Here is a 16,879-nt window from a genome sequence, read left to right as displayed (position 1 = left end):
AGTAAAATTCTGTCCAAGGAACATAGGAGTCTCTCCTTTCTTAAAAAGTCGGAAGGCTGCTGAACGGAATCTTCCGGTGAAACCTTGGAGCCAGCGAGGAGGACTGTATGTATTTGTTGAATGAACAAAGATTGGTTATTTTCTCCAATGTAAAGTATAGGAATATAATCCTGGATCCAAAACTAAATTGGAGATTAAACATAGAACTGAGAGTTAAGAAGGCCTGTATAGCCTTTTATGCCTGCAAGAGAACCTTTGCAGAGAAATGGGGTCTCCGCCCTAGGATGGTTCTCTGGATGTACACCACCATGGTGCGTTCAATCCTAACGTACGGCTCTTTTGTATGGTGGCAGGCTTTGAGTAAAAATTACAATAGAACGAAGCTTAGTAGGATTGAAAGAACCGCGTGTGCCGGTACTACTGGGGCTTTGCAGTCCCGCCCGGAAAATGCACTTCTGCATCTCCTCCCCTTAGATCTCCACATTAAATACATTGTAGCGTGCAATACGTCAGACTACGTCAGTCCGGAAGCTGGGCAGCGAAGCCCAACGGCCACAGTAACATCCTAGACGAAGTACCTCCCGAAATCTGGGTATTCCCCACGGACTATGCTACACGCAAACAAATTCACGAGAAACTTTGCTGTGGACTTTTCAACCAAGGTAAAGTGGAAGACCGACGGCGTGTTGCAAGGTTATGAGAGTATTCTTCACCGATGGATCATACTCACCTACCTACCCTGCCCCATTAAGGGGAGCATGGCAATTATATATATGAACATAATTGTCGATCCATATTTTCATCGAATGAATAATGTAAACATTGGAAAATTATGCAAAGTGGGTTGTAAGTAACCAATTTTGCATAATTTCACAATGAACAAGTTGAGCTTTAGCTTATCTTTCAGAATAAGTTTGATTACTATTGAAAAAGTTGAATGAACTAAATATTCTAAACCATCCTACGTAGTAAATAAAATTAATAAATCTTCCCATATTCCAACAGCAACTTTCGAAATATTCACTCCTTATAAGTGGCAGTGGAAGTGTAAACAGTCAGGGCATTGCCCTGGTGTGTTGCTATTAATCTGCTTCGAGAATTTTAAGCCCCAATTCTTTATTGGAACTCAACTGCAAAACAATGGGGACCATGGCTTTCATTGGTTTCTCAAAAGAAATGCGAACAATAGAAAATACTGAAAAGTATCACAGGTGTGAGAGCTAGAACGCAAAGCTTGCTCAGAAACAGAACATCGTATCTGACTACGAATAACTTGTAGAGATACACTCGGCCATCAGTTGCATCTTTGCTTCCACTATGAAGTATTATTTCTAAGTTAGTGAGAAGACGCCTGGCAGAGTAGTTCCAAAATCTTTATGCAATTGGTTTCAAGTTTTCAAGTGATCCCGATAATAGTTAAATATAATTAATTTGTGTATAATAAGACAAAATAATAAATTTCAAGATAGTTCTCATCGGATAACGTTTGTTCTGTAAAAAGTGCAATTTTCCGCTGTAAAAGGAACTGAAATCTCCGGAACAATGTTTCCTCTCCGATATTAGTTTCTAATCTCTCTCTTGCTATATATTGGTCAAACTTACCCTGCTTAAATTAACATTATCTGATTACTCACCCCAACTGCTATGCATGCTGACTACTGTCCATTTTAATTCAATAAACACAAAGAGAGCGCCGCCTTCTTCGAATCAGTGAAAGTTATCAGTTCTTTTTCCACAAGTGCCGATTGAGGGCAATCGTATTATTATATGTATTCATGAGAACTTTTGTTACGATTGTAAATAAAGACTTGGTCGAATAAGAACAAACTTATTGACCGTCAGAAGTGGTGTACTGAGCGAGCCTCTCATGTACTTAGTAGCAGTTTTGTTCGTGTACATTACATACCATCTCTGTATGCGGCCGCCGAGAAACTTATCAAGAAACTGAACTCATAGGCAGTGATAAGAAATTTCGCCGGGGCTAGAAGGACGTAATTTCTCCTGTTTAAGTGTTAGAATTCTAGTGATCCTTCGATTATAATTGAATCGTGACCAAACTATCCTAAAATAAATATTAAGAAAAGCCGGAAATTCAATGCACAAAATCTACAGTGGTCATTACCGCTTGATACGTTGCCCCGCATACTGATGGATACGCTGGTTAAATTGTTATTAATTAGTGCCTTGTGCGTTAGTGCCCTCAGTGATGATTCAACTCAAAAAACTGAAACTAGGAAATGTAGGAAATTTTCTATATAAAATTCCTTGAAAAACGATATATGGTGCAAGATACAAGATAGAAGATGTGTTCATCCGACATACAATGCTTAGTTTGAAGTATTTTATTTTGTATTTTAGATCTTGAGAGAAGATTGCAACATGTTCACACAAAAACTTCAGCAGAAGTGCAGCAGAAAGCCGCCAGTGAAGTTCTCGTCCGCCTTCTACCAAAGCATCGACATCTATTCAACATAACAATAAACCAAAGCCTTCCAACCAATTCATTCCAGGTAATACAGGATACCGTTCTTAGAGCCTATTCCTCTTAAGTTTTCAGGTTGATAAAGTACTAGGAAAAGAACTTCATATACTTCAGAAATTAGTGATGTAGACGTTATACCTCATTATATTGCTCCCTCATTAACAATCATCAGTTTTGATTTTATCTATTGATAAGATGCACACAGACTATGGCAAGTCTTCCTTCAAATCAGTTTGTGTGTAGAAATGATATCTATTGAGAAAAACCACTAACGATTTCATTCAGGTCAGAGGCCGAGATTTTCGTTTCAAAACCTTGTTAAAATCGGTTCAACGTCTATCTGTCTTTTTTTATAACTGGAGGTGAAAATCTTAGAAAGACATTGCGACACCAGGTTGCAGCAGCGTGTGGGATTCTCATCTACTGAAACCACCCTCACTTTCTCCCGCATTACTTCGCGGGGTGGACTGGGCTTTAAAGCTTTAAGAGCAAGGCTTCCATTCTTCGCGTCCTCCTTGCGCGCTCCGCTCTTCCAAGTTCCTCCTGTATTCTTTTGATTGCGGAGTTCACCGCACATCAGTTTCCCTCCGACTTCAACATTTCCCAGACAATGTTCTGCGGGCTTAGGTTGGTTTTCAGAGACTCTTCTAGACTCCTCCTTTCTGAGAAAAATCATGGACAGTGGATCATAACATGCTCCTTATTCTCAGGTGTGCAACCACATTCAGGACAAAAGGGAGAATCATCCAGCCTGAATTGGTGCAGGTACTTCCTGTAACCACCATGTCCTGACAGGAATTGCGTCAGATGGTAGTTAATCTCACCGTGTCATCGCTGGATCCACTCCTCAATACGGGGAATCCAAGTGTGGGTCCAGCGACGCCTCTGCGAGTCGTCCCACCATTGCTGCCACTTCTTCAGCGACTCTCGCCTTGCCGCCTTTCGGTATTCTGCATCCTTTTCAGGAGGATTAATTTTCTCGTCCAAGCAGCGTGTCTCACTTGCCAGAATGTCTATCGGCTCCTGTTCCCACGATTGGTAATCAAGACCGCCTCCGTCTTTTGTTCCGCAAGGTCAAGCTGAACCATCTCCAACCACGCTTTTATGGCGCTGATGGTTTCGTTAGCGTACATTTCAACATCTTCAGGTTGTTTCGCGACGACAACCACAGCTAGATCATCTGCGAAACCGATTATTGTGGCCTCCTTTGGCACGGGAAGAACAAGGACCCCATTGTACATGACGTTCCACAGGAGAGGACCAAACACTGAGCCCTGTTGTACTCCTGCGGTGACGGTGTACTGCTTGGATCCCTCATCCGTGTCGTACCAAAGTGTCCTCTCCGAAAGGTAACTGTCGAGGAACTTAGACAAATAACTAGGGACACCCGTTTTAGCCAGTGAGCTTTTTATCCACTCCCAACTTGCGAAATTGAACGCATTTTTGATGTCCACGACACAGCATTTTTTAGACGACATTGTGTCTCGAGCCAGCTTCAAAACAACGTCTACGGCGTCAATCGTTGAGTAGGCTTGACGAAATCCAAATTGTCGCTCCGATAGTTCATCCTTATATTCAATGATAGGGAGCAGTCTGTTGTAGATTACCCTTTCGAGCATCTTTCCTGCCGTGTCGATAAAGCAAATCGGTCGGTATGATAATGCGTGTCCTGGGTGCTTATTCGGCTTCGGGAGGAAAACTAGTTTTTGCCTCTTCCACCGGTCGGGGAAAACTCCTTCTACCATGCATGTTTCAAACACGCTGATAAATCAGTCGGGTCTGGTCTTAACAGCGAGTTTGAGAGATCTATTTGGAACAGCATCCAGACCGGGTGCTTGGTTATCACCAATTCTCCGGCAAATTTGCGTAAGTTCCTCTTCAGTTACCGCAGATATGGTGTAGACGTCCAATGCTTGTGTTGTTTGCGCTCCCCTTTATCCGGAGGAAGAGCGCCATCACGATATCGAGCAGAAGATGCGGGCAGGTCAGTTGTGGTGTTTGCCCTCAAATCTTCTTCATAATCATCCTGTACACTATTCCCCAGGAGCTTTGATCTGCCTCTGCGCAAAGTTCCTTGAAGCACTCTCGCTTGCTGGTCCGTATAGCCTGCTTAAACCTACCTCGAAGGTTCATCCGTCTGTCTGTCTATACCGATTGAGACGAAATTTGGTGAGAAGGTGGGAACTGTCAACGCCCAGACATGCAGTGAGTGATATCCTTCTACGGTGAGATTTATGAAGGGGGGGGAGGGGCCATACATGTAAAAGGGGGTATAAAATTTTTTTACACCGAATATACCCATATGGGGTATCAAATGAAAGGTCTCAATTAGTACTTTTCGAAGTCGGTCTTAGTTTTAAAATTTGTTAGAAAGGCGGGGAGTGGGAGGGGCGAAAGTGTTGCTTTTTTTAACGGACCCATTCTGCTTTGCTTTGCTGAGAGTAAGATTGAGGTATGGGTCGAATCGTAGGTGTTCATGAAATAACATTCCCAAGTTGTTCATTTTTCGTAAACTGTTCACTACGGTATTCCCGATGCGTAGTTTTAAGCGTTTAGCTTTTCTGTGGATAGATCTAGATCCCAAGTATCTGGATCTTCTCCGAAGAGTAATAACCTGTTTTTTAGTCTCGTTGATTTTTATCCCCCAGGTCTGGTAGCACATGCAGAGATCTGATAAGTATTTCTCGATAGCATTAGCTGCCTTACCGGGTCAGAGGCTCGACGAGAAGATGAGCGTGTCGTCAGCGAACTGTAATAGTTCTGTGCCGCTCTCTGTGGGATTGAAGCGTAGGGCGTGAAAATGTTGTAGAGTGTAGGTCCTGAAATGGATCGCTGCGGTACTCCGGAAGTGACCGGTAGGAGATCGGAATAATCATTTCTCACGCTGACGTAAAAATGCCTATCTTCGAAGAAACTTATTATAATTCTGATCACCGGGATTCGGAAATCAAGGCTGATTAATTTGGAAATGAGTCCGTTGACCCACACGAGCTGTGATAAGTTTAACAGTTTTTTAGTTTGCAGGATGGGTTAGAGGTGGTGAAGGTAGTTAATTTGAGTGAATGCCCATGAAGAAAGTCTTTGATTGATTGATACAATCGAACTGACGGCCTGGTTGCTTTTAGGCGAAGGAGAGTTGCTTCACATGTTGCTCGTGTTGTTGTTGTTCTTGATGTTGCTGTTGTTCACATTGATGTTGCCGTTGTTCACGTTCACGTTTTTCATGTTGGAGATGTTGCCGTTGCTGTTGCTCCGACGTTGCGATTGGCATCCTCACTTCGAGGGATGCCAAGCGTTCCCCCAGCAGCTTAATGATACTTTGTTGACAGTCCTGTTGCTGGACGATGGCGACCTTGTCTTGCTTGAGCTCCTCAATTTTTTCAAGGAGGGTCGCGTTCAATACCTGCAGCTCAGACGAACTGCCTTCTTCTTCGGATAACGTCTCCTCCGGGGATATCATTTTACACCTCTTGGCGGACATCCTGTCCCCAAGCCCGCAGCTGCTGTTGCACGCAGCAGCTCTAGAATGTAACAAAAAAATTTTTCAATTCAATGTTAATTTACTTTCTTGGACACTGTCCAGAACGTATACTTCCTTCTAGTTCTTAAAAGTCTTCGATCAGCTTCCGCTCTTGATGACTATTCGCTTCAAGAACACGGAGCGAACTGAGGTGCCTCAATGATGAAGATTCCTTATATATGTATGTTCGTAAAATTAGATGAGTGCGAATTACACCATGTCCAGAACGTTTAGTTCAGTCCTAAGCTTGATCGATTCCTTAAACTGATATCTACTAGTAAAGTCTGGTACTTTCAAATTTCTTCCGAAAAAAAAGTCCGAAAACAAAAAAGTAGACATCCATTACCCCAAAACTAAACTGATATCTTTTCTCAGCTCTTCAAAAATGAAAATGGTACGACTCTACAAATATCAGCCTCAAGTGGAGTAGCTGCCTGCAAAGGATTTCACTACTATTTCAAAAACGTGCTGGGTGGCCATATATCTTGGAATGGAAATCGGATTCCTCGCATACCTGCCATTCTACCCCCAATTAACTACACGAGTCAATCAGCGAGTGAATTTGTTTACCACCAAAATGTTTGTACCTGGTCTTATAGCTACGCATGGTGGACTTGGGCCGATTGGCGAAGTCATATCGATTGGATGGCAATGATGGGAGTATCTCTTACAATCGCCCCCATCCAAGAAGCGATTTGGACCAGGGTATATCGAAAATTTGGATTAACAGAGGATGATATTAACAGACATTTTTCTGGACCTGCCTTTCTAGCTTGGTAAGTTTCATATATTCTTTATGTTACAAATATTGCAAGGTTTTCTTCTAAGCAAATAAACTCGGGAAGATACAGTTCCGTTCTTCACAGATTCTCTACATTCCATTATCCATTTTGATAAAATAAAGTTCTGAATAGAATCGACCATTTTAGGTGAAACAAACAACGTGACTATCAAATGTATTGCACTCCACACAACATCCTTTATTACTGAAGGTAACCATGGGGTATAAGAGGCTGTAGAACGGACTAGTTTCTCGCTACTATTAGTAAAAGGGCTGAGAAAATTATTCATATATTATACAAGTATCTTAATTAGGTTCTCAAGAAGTATACCCATCATTTTTCGGTATCGACAAAATCAGGGTCGTTGTTCCCATTGACCGTTTTCGCAATAATGGTGCTAACCACAAGAATCGGAAGACTTATAGTAAAGAATAGAATGAAGTCAAGTCAAGTCAGAAACCAACAGAGCATGACATCTTACAAATCAGGCCTTCCATGAACTAAACCATCAATATATGTTTGCCAATCGGGGACGCTGAGCTTGTTAATAATGAGGCAAATATGGCAAATTACGTACACAAAATATGCTAAAATTAAGTCATATGTAGTATAACTATAGTTGAGTTCATCCACAGTACTGTTCTCTATGGTTCTGATTGTTGGCAGATTATCAAAGGCAATGAGCGACGCTCGCAATAATGGAGACAAAGATGTTGCGTCGAATCAGTGGGTAACACGCCATCGATACGGGGTTGAAAAATTAGAAGTGAGGCTTTTTTTGATGGAATGTTTATACAATTTGCCCTGACTAGAACTTGTTTGCTGAAATTGGTGTGACCATAGAGGTCGATGAAAGCGACCGAAACGCTGACCAAAGCAAAAATGGCCTAGTCCGTTAGAAGGTGATTTGGGAGTTTCTCGACTTGACAATTGAAACGAGTCGACCCCGCTTCTAAACGGGATAAAGGCTAAAGTAGAAGAAGATTTCAACCACTTTTTCCTTTATAGCAATTGTAAGTCAACAACGCAACAATCGGTATCCGGTCTAGGCCCACCTTTTATCCGCAACCAGGCGGTCGTGGTATCGGTAATAGATCGATAGATAGAATCGTCCATCCTCATGTAGGGGGCCAACAAATTCTCCGGAGGATTTCTTCTCTCAAATAGGGCCAATAGTTTGCAATTTTTTTTTTTTTTGCTAAGAACCCAGGTTTTCAGGGAATACATAAGGACTGGCAAGACTATAGTCTTGTACAATAAGAACTTTGGCCCTGTGTTGAGACGCTTCGAGCGAAACAGTTTTTGTGAGCTGAAATAGGCTCTGTTGGCAGCCAACAACCGTGCGCCATACATGCAAAAAGGGGATGTAATTTTTTTTTTTGGAAAGGTAAGGGGTGCGGGAAGCTGCCAGTATATAGTGCCTCGGCTCCGAAATACTTTCCATACCGATATTTGTTCATATAAAGTTAATGATAGTATATCAGCCTACATCATCAACATCACATCTGACTACAGGAATACATTTGTGAATACATTTTCCTTTTTTTGCGCATAGCTGAGGAAAGACGGCAATAAAATAGACGAAACCGAGCTGCCATGACCGTAGAGAGAAAAATCGGGCCTGCGGTGAGAATCATATGGGAAACTACGCTGACTGAAAATGTTGCGGCCTCCGTATCAACCTTTTTTAGCGAAATTTCTGTCATGGACCCGCCAGACAATTTCGAAGCCGAGTTGAATCCACCTCCCCCTTCTCTCCAGGCTTCCTCGGTATTCTATATCCTATATATTATACTATATGGAGGCGAAACAAATGATGACATGATGATGACGCATTTGAGCATTGAATATGTTCTCGGATATTCGGACTAGATTGGATTATTCAGAACTACCATGGGCTGCATAACAATCTTACTGTATCCGTTACAATAAAATTACTTAAAATTAACTGGGCTACCCACCTATAGGGCATAGATGATGCGAATCAAATCTATACTGAAGGGGAAAACTCAAGGTAAGCGTTCACCACCACGGCCACTAGGCAAGGATGCAATTTACGGGGATAGTGTAGCGATTCTAAGGTTGTTTTAAAACCCAACGATTGCGAGGTGAGACATTTGGAAACTATGCATTTTAAAGACCAAGAGCCTATTTGAACCAAAACGCTATTAAAGAAGAGGTACTATGACAATGACTTTCCTCCCCTTTCCTCTAGATCATAATTCCCTGTACATTGCATTTTTTGCAGTTTTCATAACATGTTTTTAAAGTGGTCTTGCCTCCTCAAAACTGCATTTGAACAACTCACTAAGCCAGAGTGTTAGGTAGCCGTTCTTCGCTTAACATCTTCCTCAGGTCTCGATCAAGTGCTTCACTTTGTTAAGTGAGAAAACGCTATGTGTGGTGGAGCTGCTCTCCATCGACGTCTTACTGTTCATCATCATCAACGGCGCAACAACCGGTATCCGGTCTAGGCCTGCCTTAATAAGGAACTCCAGACATCCCGGTTTTGCGCCGAGGTCCACCAATTCGATATCCCTAAAAGCTGTCTGGCGTCCTGGCCCACGCCATCGCTCCATCTTAGGCAGGGTCTGCCTCGTCTTCTTTTCCTACCATAGATATTGCCCTTATAGACTTTCCGGATGGGATCATCTTCATCCATACGGATTAAGTGACCCGCCCACCGTAACCTATTGAGCCGGATTTTATCCACAACCGGACGGTCATGGTATCGCTCATAGATTTCGTCATTGTGTAGGCTACGGAATCGTCCATCCTCATGTAGGGGGCCAAAAATTCTTTGGAGGATTCTTCTCTCGAACGCGGCCAAGAGTTCGCAATTTTTCTTGCTAAGAACCCAAGTTTCTGAGGAATACATGAGGACTGGCAAGATCATAGTCTTGTACAGTAAGAGCTTTGACCCTATGGTGAGACGTTTCGAGCGGAACAGTCTTTGTAAGCTTACTGTTGCCAGAATAATATGTAAGGTGATGTGAAGCTATTTAAGAAATCATTCATTGCTAGTGCACTAGTATCGGGAAAATCAGTAACACGCTCACCAACCTCATTCCGTACATCAAAATCTTCACCTCAGTGGCATTGATTGCCACACGCCTTTTCTTTCACGGAATTATTGAAGCCACGTTATGTATCACAACAAACTTGTGTGATTCTCATGATTATGGCTTAGATTTTAGATCCTGACCCTGTCATCGCGTCAAAGAATGTGCTCATTATTTAGCAACACTGAAGCATGCGGTACGATATTAACTTTCTTGAACCCTCTAGCGTTATTCGAAAGCATATTATGTGAACTTATTATCGGCTATATTTAATATCTTTCCTCCATCAGCCTTCTTTAAGACCGGTCACCCAGAGAGATAAATGGGCTTTAGCATAGTCGAGTTATCGCACCTACACTTTATTTTTCTCATTCCCTAATTGTGTTCAAATGCGACTTGCACGACGGAAGGGACCGTCAAGCAAATGTCATATCACAGGATTATAGTCATTTTCGGAGAGCATAAATTCACACCAACATGCCTTCTTGTACTCTTTGGGATCTAAAAATAATATATTCTTATCACTATTTTTTAAAATCAACTATTGACTTGTGTGAGCGGAATCTTAGATATCAGTTTTGTTCTTCTTCAACCTTTAACCCTTTCAAAAGTGAGATTGGCTTGCCTTGTCGAAGGCCTGATCTAGATGCAGTCATGAAGCTTTCAAATCACCATCCAGTGCATCAAGTCACCGTTGTTTCGGCTGGCTTTTTGGTTATTTTCCATCGACTTCAATGTTCAAATCAATCTTGGCAAGTGAGTTGTTGTGAGCGCGAATTACATGTCTATACCATCAAAGACGACTCTCTCGTAATTTTTGCAATCCCGTAACGATCGTGGGTATCTTCATTTCGGATGTGATCGTAGCATATTACGCCACTGATCGAACACAACATCTTCATCTCCATTACCGCAAGACGCCGTTCATTGTCGTTTATAGTCGGCCAGCACTCGGAACAACACTGAAGTGAATTTTAGATATGAAGCGTTCGTTGTTACGTTGATCACAAAGAATATCAGCTGTAGAACGCCACGTGAAGCAATTTCATAACACAGTTCTCCATTTTCTGATAGCATTGATCCGAGATAGCTAAATCACTCAGTTCTGGGCAGATCACTGTTGTTGATAGTGGCAGTACCTGTCTCATGGGGATCGGCCATCAAATATTCTGTTTTATTCAAATTCAATCTGAGACCATGTTGCATGAAACGATCATTCCAGGTTTGAACAAGTTTCTCGAGATCAGCTTTGCTATGAAACGCCAGGAAAACATCATTTGCATAAAGCAGTGTTTAGGGTGCTGGACGTGTTGGGTCCAAGCGTGCCGTCAGGTCTTCGACGTCAGTGCCACTGATAGGTGGAATTCATCCGTTGAAATCTGTACGAAATATTCCCCCCATCTATCCGTAGGGGCTCGTCGGCCCATAAGCAAAGTAGCGATTGCTTTCCTTGCTTCCCTATTGGCATTCTTATAAATTTGCCATTTTTCCAACGTTTTGTCGTGGAGGAACTTATGGTAGAGGCGTTTCTTTTTAGGGATTTTCATTTGGACATCGTTGTTCCACAGTCAAGAGGTCTTTCCGGTGAGAGTACCAATATTTAGCATGCAAACATGCCGCGTCAACTGATGCGATCGCGTATATCAGTGCCTATTTCATAGTGCCGTTCATCCCTTCGTAGATATACGTAGGCCAAAATACATCAAACATCTCCCAAGCAGTCCCGATAGTTATTTCTCCTGATCTCTTATGGAAATATCGCAACATGCTGGAGTAATTATTATCACAAACAAATCTTTTAGGGTTCGTCTTATTTTGCAAAACAAGCTGGGAGCTGGGAAGCCCCTAGGACCCCAGGACCAGGAAGGTAGCAATGATTTCAAAATTACATATGCTGCCAATTTCCTGGCCATTAGTTTTTTGCTTTGTTGCAATGTTTGTCTATTTAATTTTCTACTTCAAACGTTCATTTCGCGAATTAATTATATAATAAATAAATATTTCCCGCTAATTATAAATAACCATTAGTTTAACCATTAAATTTGTTTTGCAGGCAACGAATGGGCAATATTCATGGTTGGCTCGGACCATTATCATACAAATACAGAGCTCAACAGTTGGCCTTACAAAAACAAATCATTCAAGCGGAACGCAGTCTTGGTATGTCAGTGGCGCTTCCCGCATTTGCAGGACACGTACCGAATGCATTCGCGAAGCTCTATCCAAACGTAACCATAACTCCCCTAAAGCCTTGGAGTCGCTTTCCATTGGAATATTGTTGCACAATGTTCGTTGATCCCGCAGAAGAACTCTTTCAGAAAATTGGAAAAGAATTCCTACAGGAAGTGTTAAAAGAGTATGGAACCAACCATCTCTACTTCAGTGATCCCTTCAATGAAAATCCGCCAGCAGTACTCAAGCCTGAATATATGGCTGAAACATCATTAAATATCTACCAAGCAATGGAACGAGTTGATAAGGACGCAGTTTGGCTACTTCAAGATTGGATGTTTGAAGGAAACCCGCTATGGTCCCAAGATATTATTAAGGCATTTCTTACTGCTATACCTATCGGGAGGATGTTAATTCTGGACCTGCAATCTGAAATAGTTCCGCAATACGAAAGAACGCATTCGTACTTTGGACAGCCGTTCATTTGGTGCATGTTACATAATTACGGTGGCACATCAGGAATGCATGGTTCTCTGCACATCGTTAATAACAGAATTGGCTTAACCTGGAATATGACGAATAGTACAATGATTGGCGTTGGGATCACAATGGAAGGTTTAAATGACAATTATGTTCTGTATGAATTCACCCTCGAAAGGGGCTGGCAATTAGATGATTTCGATGAAAAGCAATGGTACGATAACTTTACTGCGACGCGATATGGTCTGAACGATCCAAAAGTCAGAAGAGCGAACGATTTGCTTCGGGTAAGTAGGAAACTTATAAAATAACATTGGAATGAGATTAAAAATTGGCTTATTCTCCAGAAAACAGTATACGGCTACAGAGGACCCGAAAAACTGCATGGTAAATACTCCATTGTTAAGAGACCAAGCCTTAGATTTCCAACATGGATATGGTACAAAATTAAGGACTTCCAATCCGCTTGGTATTCATTTCTAAAAGCAAATCCTTCTTTTTATAAAAGTCCACTATATCGACACGATCTTGTAGACATCACCAGACAATTTTTACAAATCAAAATCGACGAATATTATGTTAATATTGTGCATGAATACAAAGCACAAAATTTACCAATTTTGAGGATATTAAATCGTGATATGCTTGAACTTTTTATTGATCTGGAAAAAATTCTTAGGACATCTCCAAGATATCTACTTGGTAATTGGTTAACCGCTGCCAAACGGATGGCAACAAGTCCACTGGAGAAACAAATGTACGAAATAAATGCTCGGAATCAAATAACATTGTGGGGACCAGACGGTCAAATAACTGACTATGCAAGCAAACAGTGGTCTGGAATGGTTGAAGACTATTATTTTAAACGTTGGGAGATGTTCTTGAACGAATTAGAATTGGCTCTTGAAAACAACCAAACATTTGATGATAAATCTTACAAAGCAAAGCTATTTCGAGAGGTTGAAAACCCGTTCACGTATAGCAAAAAAGTTTACCCGACTACGACAAGAGGTGACTCGATTAAAATATCGGTGCAAATCTACAAAAAATGGAGCGATCATAACAATAAACATTATTTGACTCAAAGGACACCTATTCAAAATAAAGCAGATTTCTAAGTCATTTCGTGTTTGATTTAAGTTTAGGGCTCTTTTATCACAAAAAAAGCGATTCCCTGAATTGAAATATATACAAGCTATGTATCCTACGATAACAGATTAGCCTGTGAGACCAAAGAACTAGAATTACAGGTGAACATTTAGATGTGTACATAGTAGCGGACGGTTGACAAGTGGTTCTCGAAATATGGCTGTATGTAATAAAAATAAGTACATTAACGAAAGATGACGATTTTTCCATTCAGTTATTGCTCCCTTCAAAACACCCATTTGTAGATAAAGTAAGAGTCCTATATATTCAGTTAAACGGTTTTCTTGGCGTTGTCATCATAAATTGGCATTTCAGAAATTAACCGTAAGCCGGGGAAGTTCCTCATTTGTTTTTGTCTCTGGCTAGGTCTGGCAAGAGCTGATAAAAGTATGAAGCATTCGAGCAGCTCCCCTATCCTGTAACTAGAGATGTCTTTGAGATCCTCAAAGAATTGTTTATCTAGGGTCCAAAGCCTGGCTCTATCTAGAGGGTGTCTCCTTTCTCTCCGCAACTTCGGCAATGAGGGGAAGCCCAGTCTATCAGCATGGTCCTCCATATCTCAGTGATCCACGCACTCTCCCGTTATCCTGTTCGTATTTGTACACATCTGGCCCGAAACACCTGCAATCGGGCTTTGTTACAGGAAGGCCTCGGCTTTATGCAGGAGAAAAGCCTTCGCTATCTGAAGTCAACAGCTGTTAAGTAGTGCGAGTAGCTTTCACCCTTCACACACCGCCAGCGGATCGCCGACTATATCCATCGAGAGACCGTCAAGCTCTGAACCTAACTAGCCCGTCCGTTAGATCGCCCATTTCCCTCTAGATTCCTATAACCATGAACTCAAAGGAAAAAAACTTTGAGCCCAGACTGTTCAACATGTTCCTTCACTGCCCCACTAGCTCTTAGCATGTCGAGACTGAGTAAGACGCCTAAATGGCCGCCTCGTTATCGGTCAGAATGACTGTGTTACTCTTGGAACTCGGATCATTCCTTAGCCATACATTGGCAAATCCTAAAAGATCGTTCGATTCGGCTACATTGTGTGCATCCGAGAAAACACCTCACACCGACTCTACAGATCCTCTTTAATCCATCGGTGAAGAATGATGTCAATTCTGCCCTAGTTTAAAAACCCACGGCAAATTCCTTGTTATGTGTCTACTCGCGTGTGTCGCAATCAATTGGCAATGATCGGAGATCCCGAGGTACTTCATCTAGGATGTTACTATGATCGGGATGTTAGTCTAACAATACTGCACACTACACAGTATTTAATGGAGAGGTCCAAGGGGGTGGTGAAGAAGCACATTGAGGACATTTGTCTGAAAGGACTACAGAGCTCCAATAGCACCTCTACAAGCGGTCCATTGAAGCCTATTTTGTTTGACTCTATTATATTTTCTACCACCACACAATAGAGCTGTAGGTTAGGATGGAATGAACCACGACTATATACATCTAGAGAATCACCCTCGTCGAAAACACTATATCCTTACAAAAGTACCATTGTAGGTATAGAAAGTTGCACAGGCCTTCTTAGTCATCAGTTTTAAGTTCAGTCTTTAATTTAAATTAGGATTAAGGATCACAGTCAGTTACTTGACATTGAAGGCAAGGGCCAATCTTTGTCCATTTTGCCGTAGGAAGTGATATTCGAGTATCTTGAGTTGGCGGTAAATATCATCAATTCAATTTTGGTTGTATTTATTCCGAATCCACACATTGCAACCCAAAATGCCAAGCTTGTCGGCATGTGCCACCACGTTTGCTCTGTTCCTGCCAAATATGCGTAGAATTTCATCCATCACTGTCAACCAGAGTATAGTGGATGAAAGATTACTTCACCCTGGGGCGTCCCTCTGCTCGTAGCTCTGGCCAAGTGGCTACCTTTCAGATCAGATTGGATTACCCTGGTCTTACTATCGTAAGACACTGCTCCACTCCTATTCTGGTTAAAACTTCCTTTATAGCTTTGGTGTTAACGTTCTTGAATGCTCCCTTTATGTCAAGGAAGGCAACTAGAATATATTGTTTATATTGCAACAACCGTACTAATTACGGTAGGATATTCAGCATGACAGGGACGAAACTGATTGGTCGAAAGTCCTTCGCGGAAAGATGTCCGCTTTCGATATGAAAACCACACGCGCGCATCTCCAGAAGTGCGGTAAGTATCCGCACGAAACACAGTTTTGTTAAATATCTGCTGTCCCTGAAACATGGCTGGCATTAAGTTTGGTGCCGGAGATTTATATGCGGAGAAGCTGTTTATAATTCAACTGATTTTATCTTCAGTACTTATCGATTTAATAATCTCACACGACTAAGGCACTAAGGCTAGTGCTTTCTATGTTCTAACAATAGTCCCGTCACAACCGCTTCCGGGGGATACGGATGACCGACCGTATGGTTGCTAGTATTTTTACCTCTAACAAATGTTCAAGGCCTTCCTGGTCCGTTTTCTGATTGGATAGATCTTCACTCCATCACGGTAGTAATGACTTTTTTGCTGTATTTTTGTTTTTGTTTGTGTTTTGTTTTTCTTGATAATTTGACCAAACATCTACCAGTTCTAGGGTGTCTAAAAGGGTTAGGACCGAGTTTTAGATTCTCCCTATTAGTTTGTGTTAACAACAAAGTCAAAAAGAGAGAGAGAGAACTATTTCGTTGATTTCCGAGTCGTCCCAGAGCGTATGCTTTGCATTTGCGTCGCAGCCTATCAACAGGTTAGCCTTCTTCACTGCGATTATAATAATAATCGTTGGCGCAACAATCCATATTGGATCAGGGCCTTGAAGTGTCTTAGAGCACTTCATTCAAGACCGTAACGGTACACTAGGAGGCAATGTGGTCAGCATTGCGCTCGCCCGAGATTATTACCCTGATTTGACTCAGGTACTCATTCACAGCTGAGTCGACTGGTATCCGACGTCAAATCACGATGCACATTCCACTGCCACCAGTGAGATTTGAACCGCGACCTTCCGTATGACAGCCTAGTGCTCTAACCACTGAGCTATCCGGATCACTGCGATTATAGACGTCAGATGTTGTAGTTCTTCTGACGGCACTGATCGGTCGTGAACCATGTAAGCATAGGAGATATACATGTTCTCCACTTACATATGCTCCAGTTTGACTACCCATTAAATCGCTGGAACTCAGCTCCGGTCACAGAAAGTTTATAAGCTCTTTCTGGCGAGGACACATGTGCTGTGGAATAAATTGTAAC

At 41.9% G+C, this 16,879-nt stretch overlaps 1 protein-coding gene across 1 annotated transcript; it reads left to right on the top strand.

Annotated features, from left to right (window-relative positions):
• The first annotated feature begins 1,300 nt into the window (after positions 1–1,300).
• On the top strand, positions 1,301–13,620 carry LOC119648355 (alpha-N-acetylglucosaminidase). Its single transcript, XM_038050068.1, has 5 exons — positions 1,301–2,239; positions 2,359–2,510; positions 6,378–6,778; positions 11,900–12,785; positions 12,846–13,620. The coding sequence occupies exons 1-5, from the start codon at positions 2,149–2,151 to the stop codon at positions 13,614–13,616; spliced, it is 2,301 nt and encodes a 766-aa protein (XP_037905996.1). The 5' UTR covers positions 1,301–2,148; the 3' UTR covers positions 13,617–13,620.
• Positions 13,621–16,879: the final 3,259 nt, after the last annotated feature.

This window comes from Hermetia illucens, chromosome 2, assembly GCF_905115235.1.
Source record: "Hermetia illucens chromosome 2, iHerIll2.2.curated.20191125, whole genome shotgun sequence".
NCBI lineage: Eukaryota > Metazoa > Arthropoda > Insecta > Diptera > Stratiomyidae > Hermetia > Hermetia illucens.
This window is presented reverse-complemented; position numbering and strand designations above follow the sequence as displayed.

Coding starts and splice junctions, on each gene's coding strand:
- LOC119648355 (XM_038050068.1), top strand. CDS start 2,149: ATGGATACGCTGGTTAAATTGTTATTAATTAGTGCCTTGTGCGTTAGT. Junction 2,240..2,358: donor AAAAACTGAAACTAGGAAAT/GTAGGAAATTTT, acceptor TTTGTATTTTAG/ATCTTGAGAGAAGATTGCAA. Junction 12,786..12,845: donor GAGCGAACGATTTGCTTCGG/GTAAGTAGGAAA, acceptor CTTATTCTCCAG/AAAACAGTATACGGCTACAG.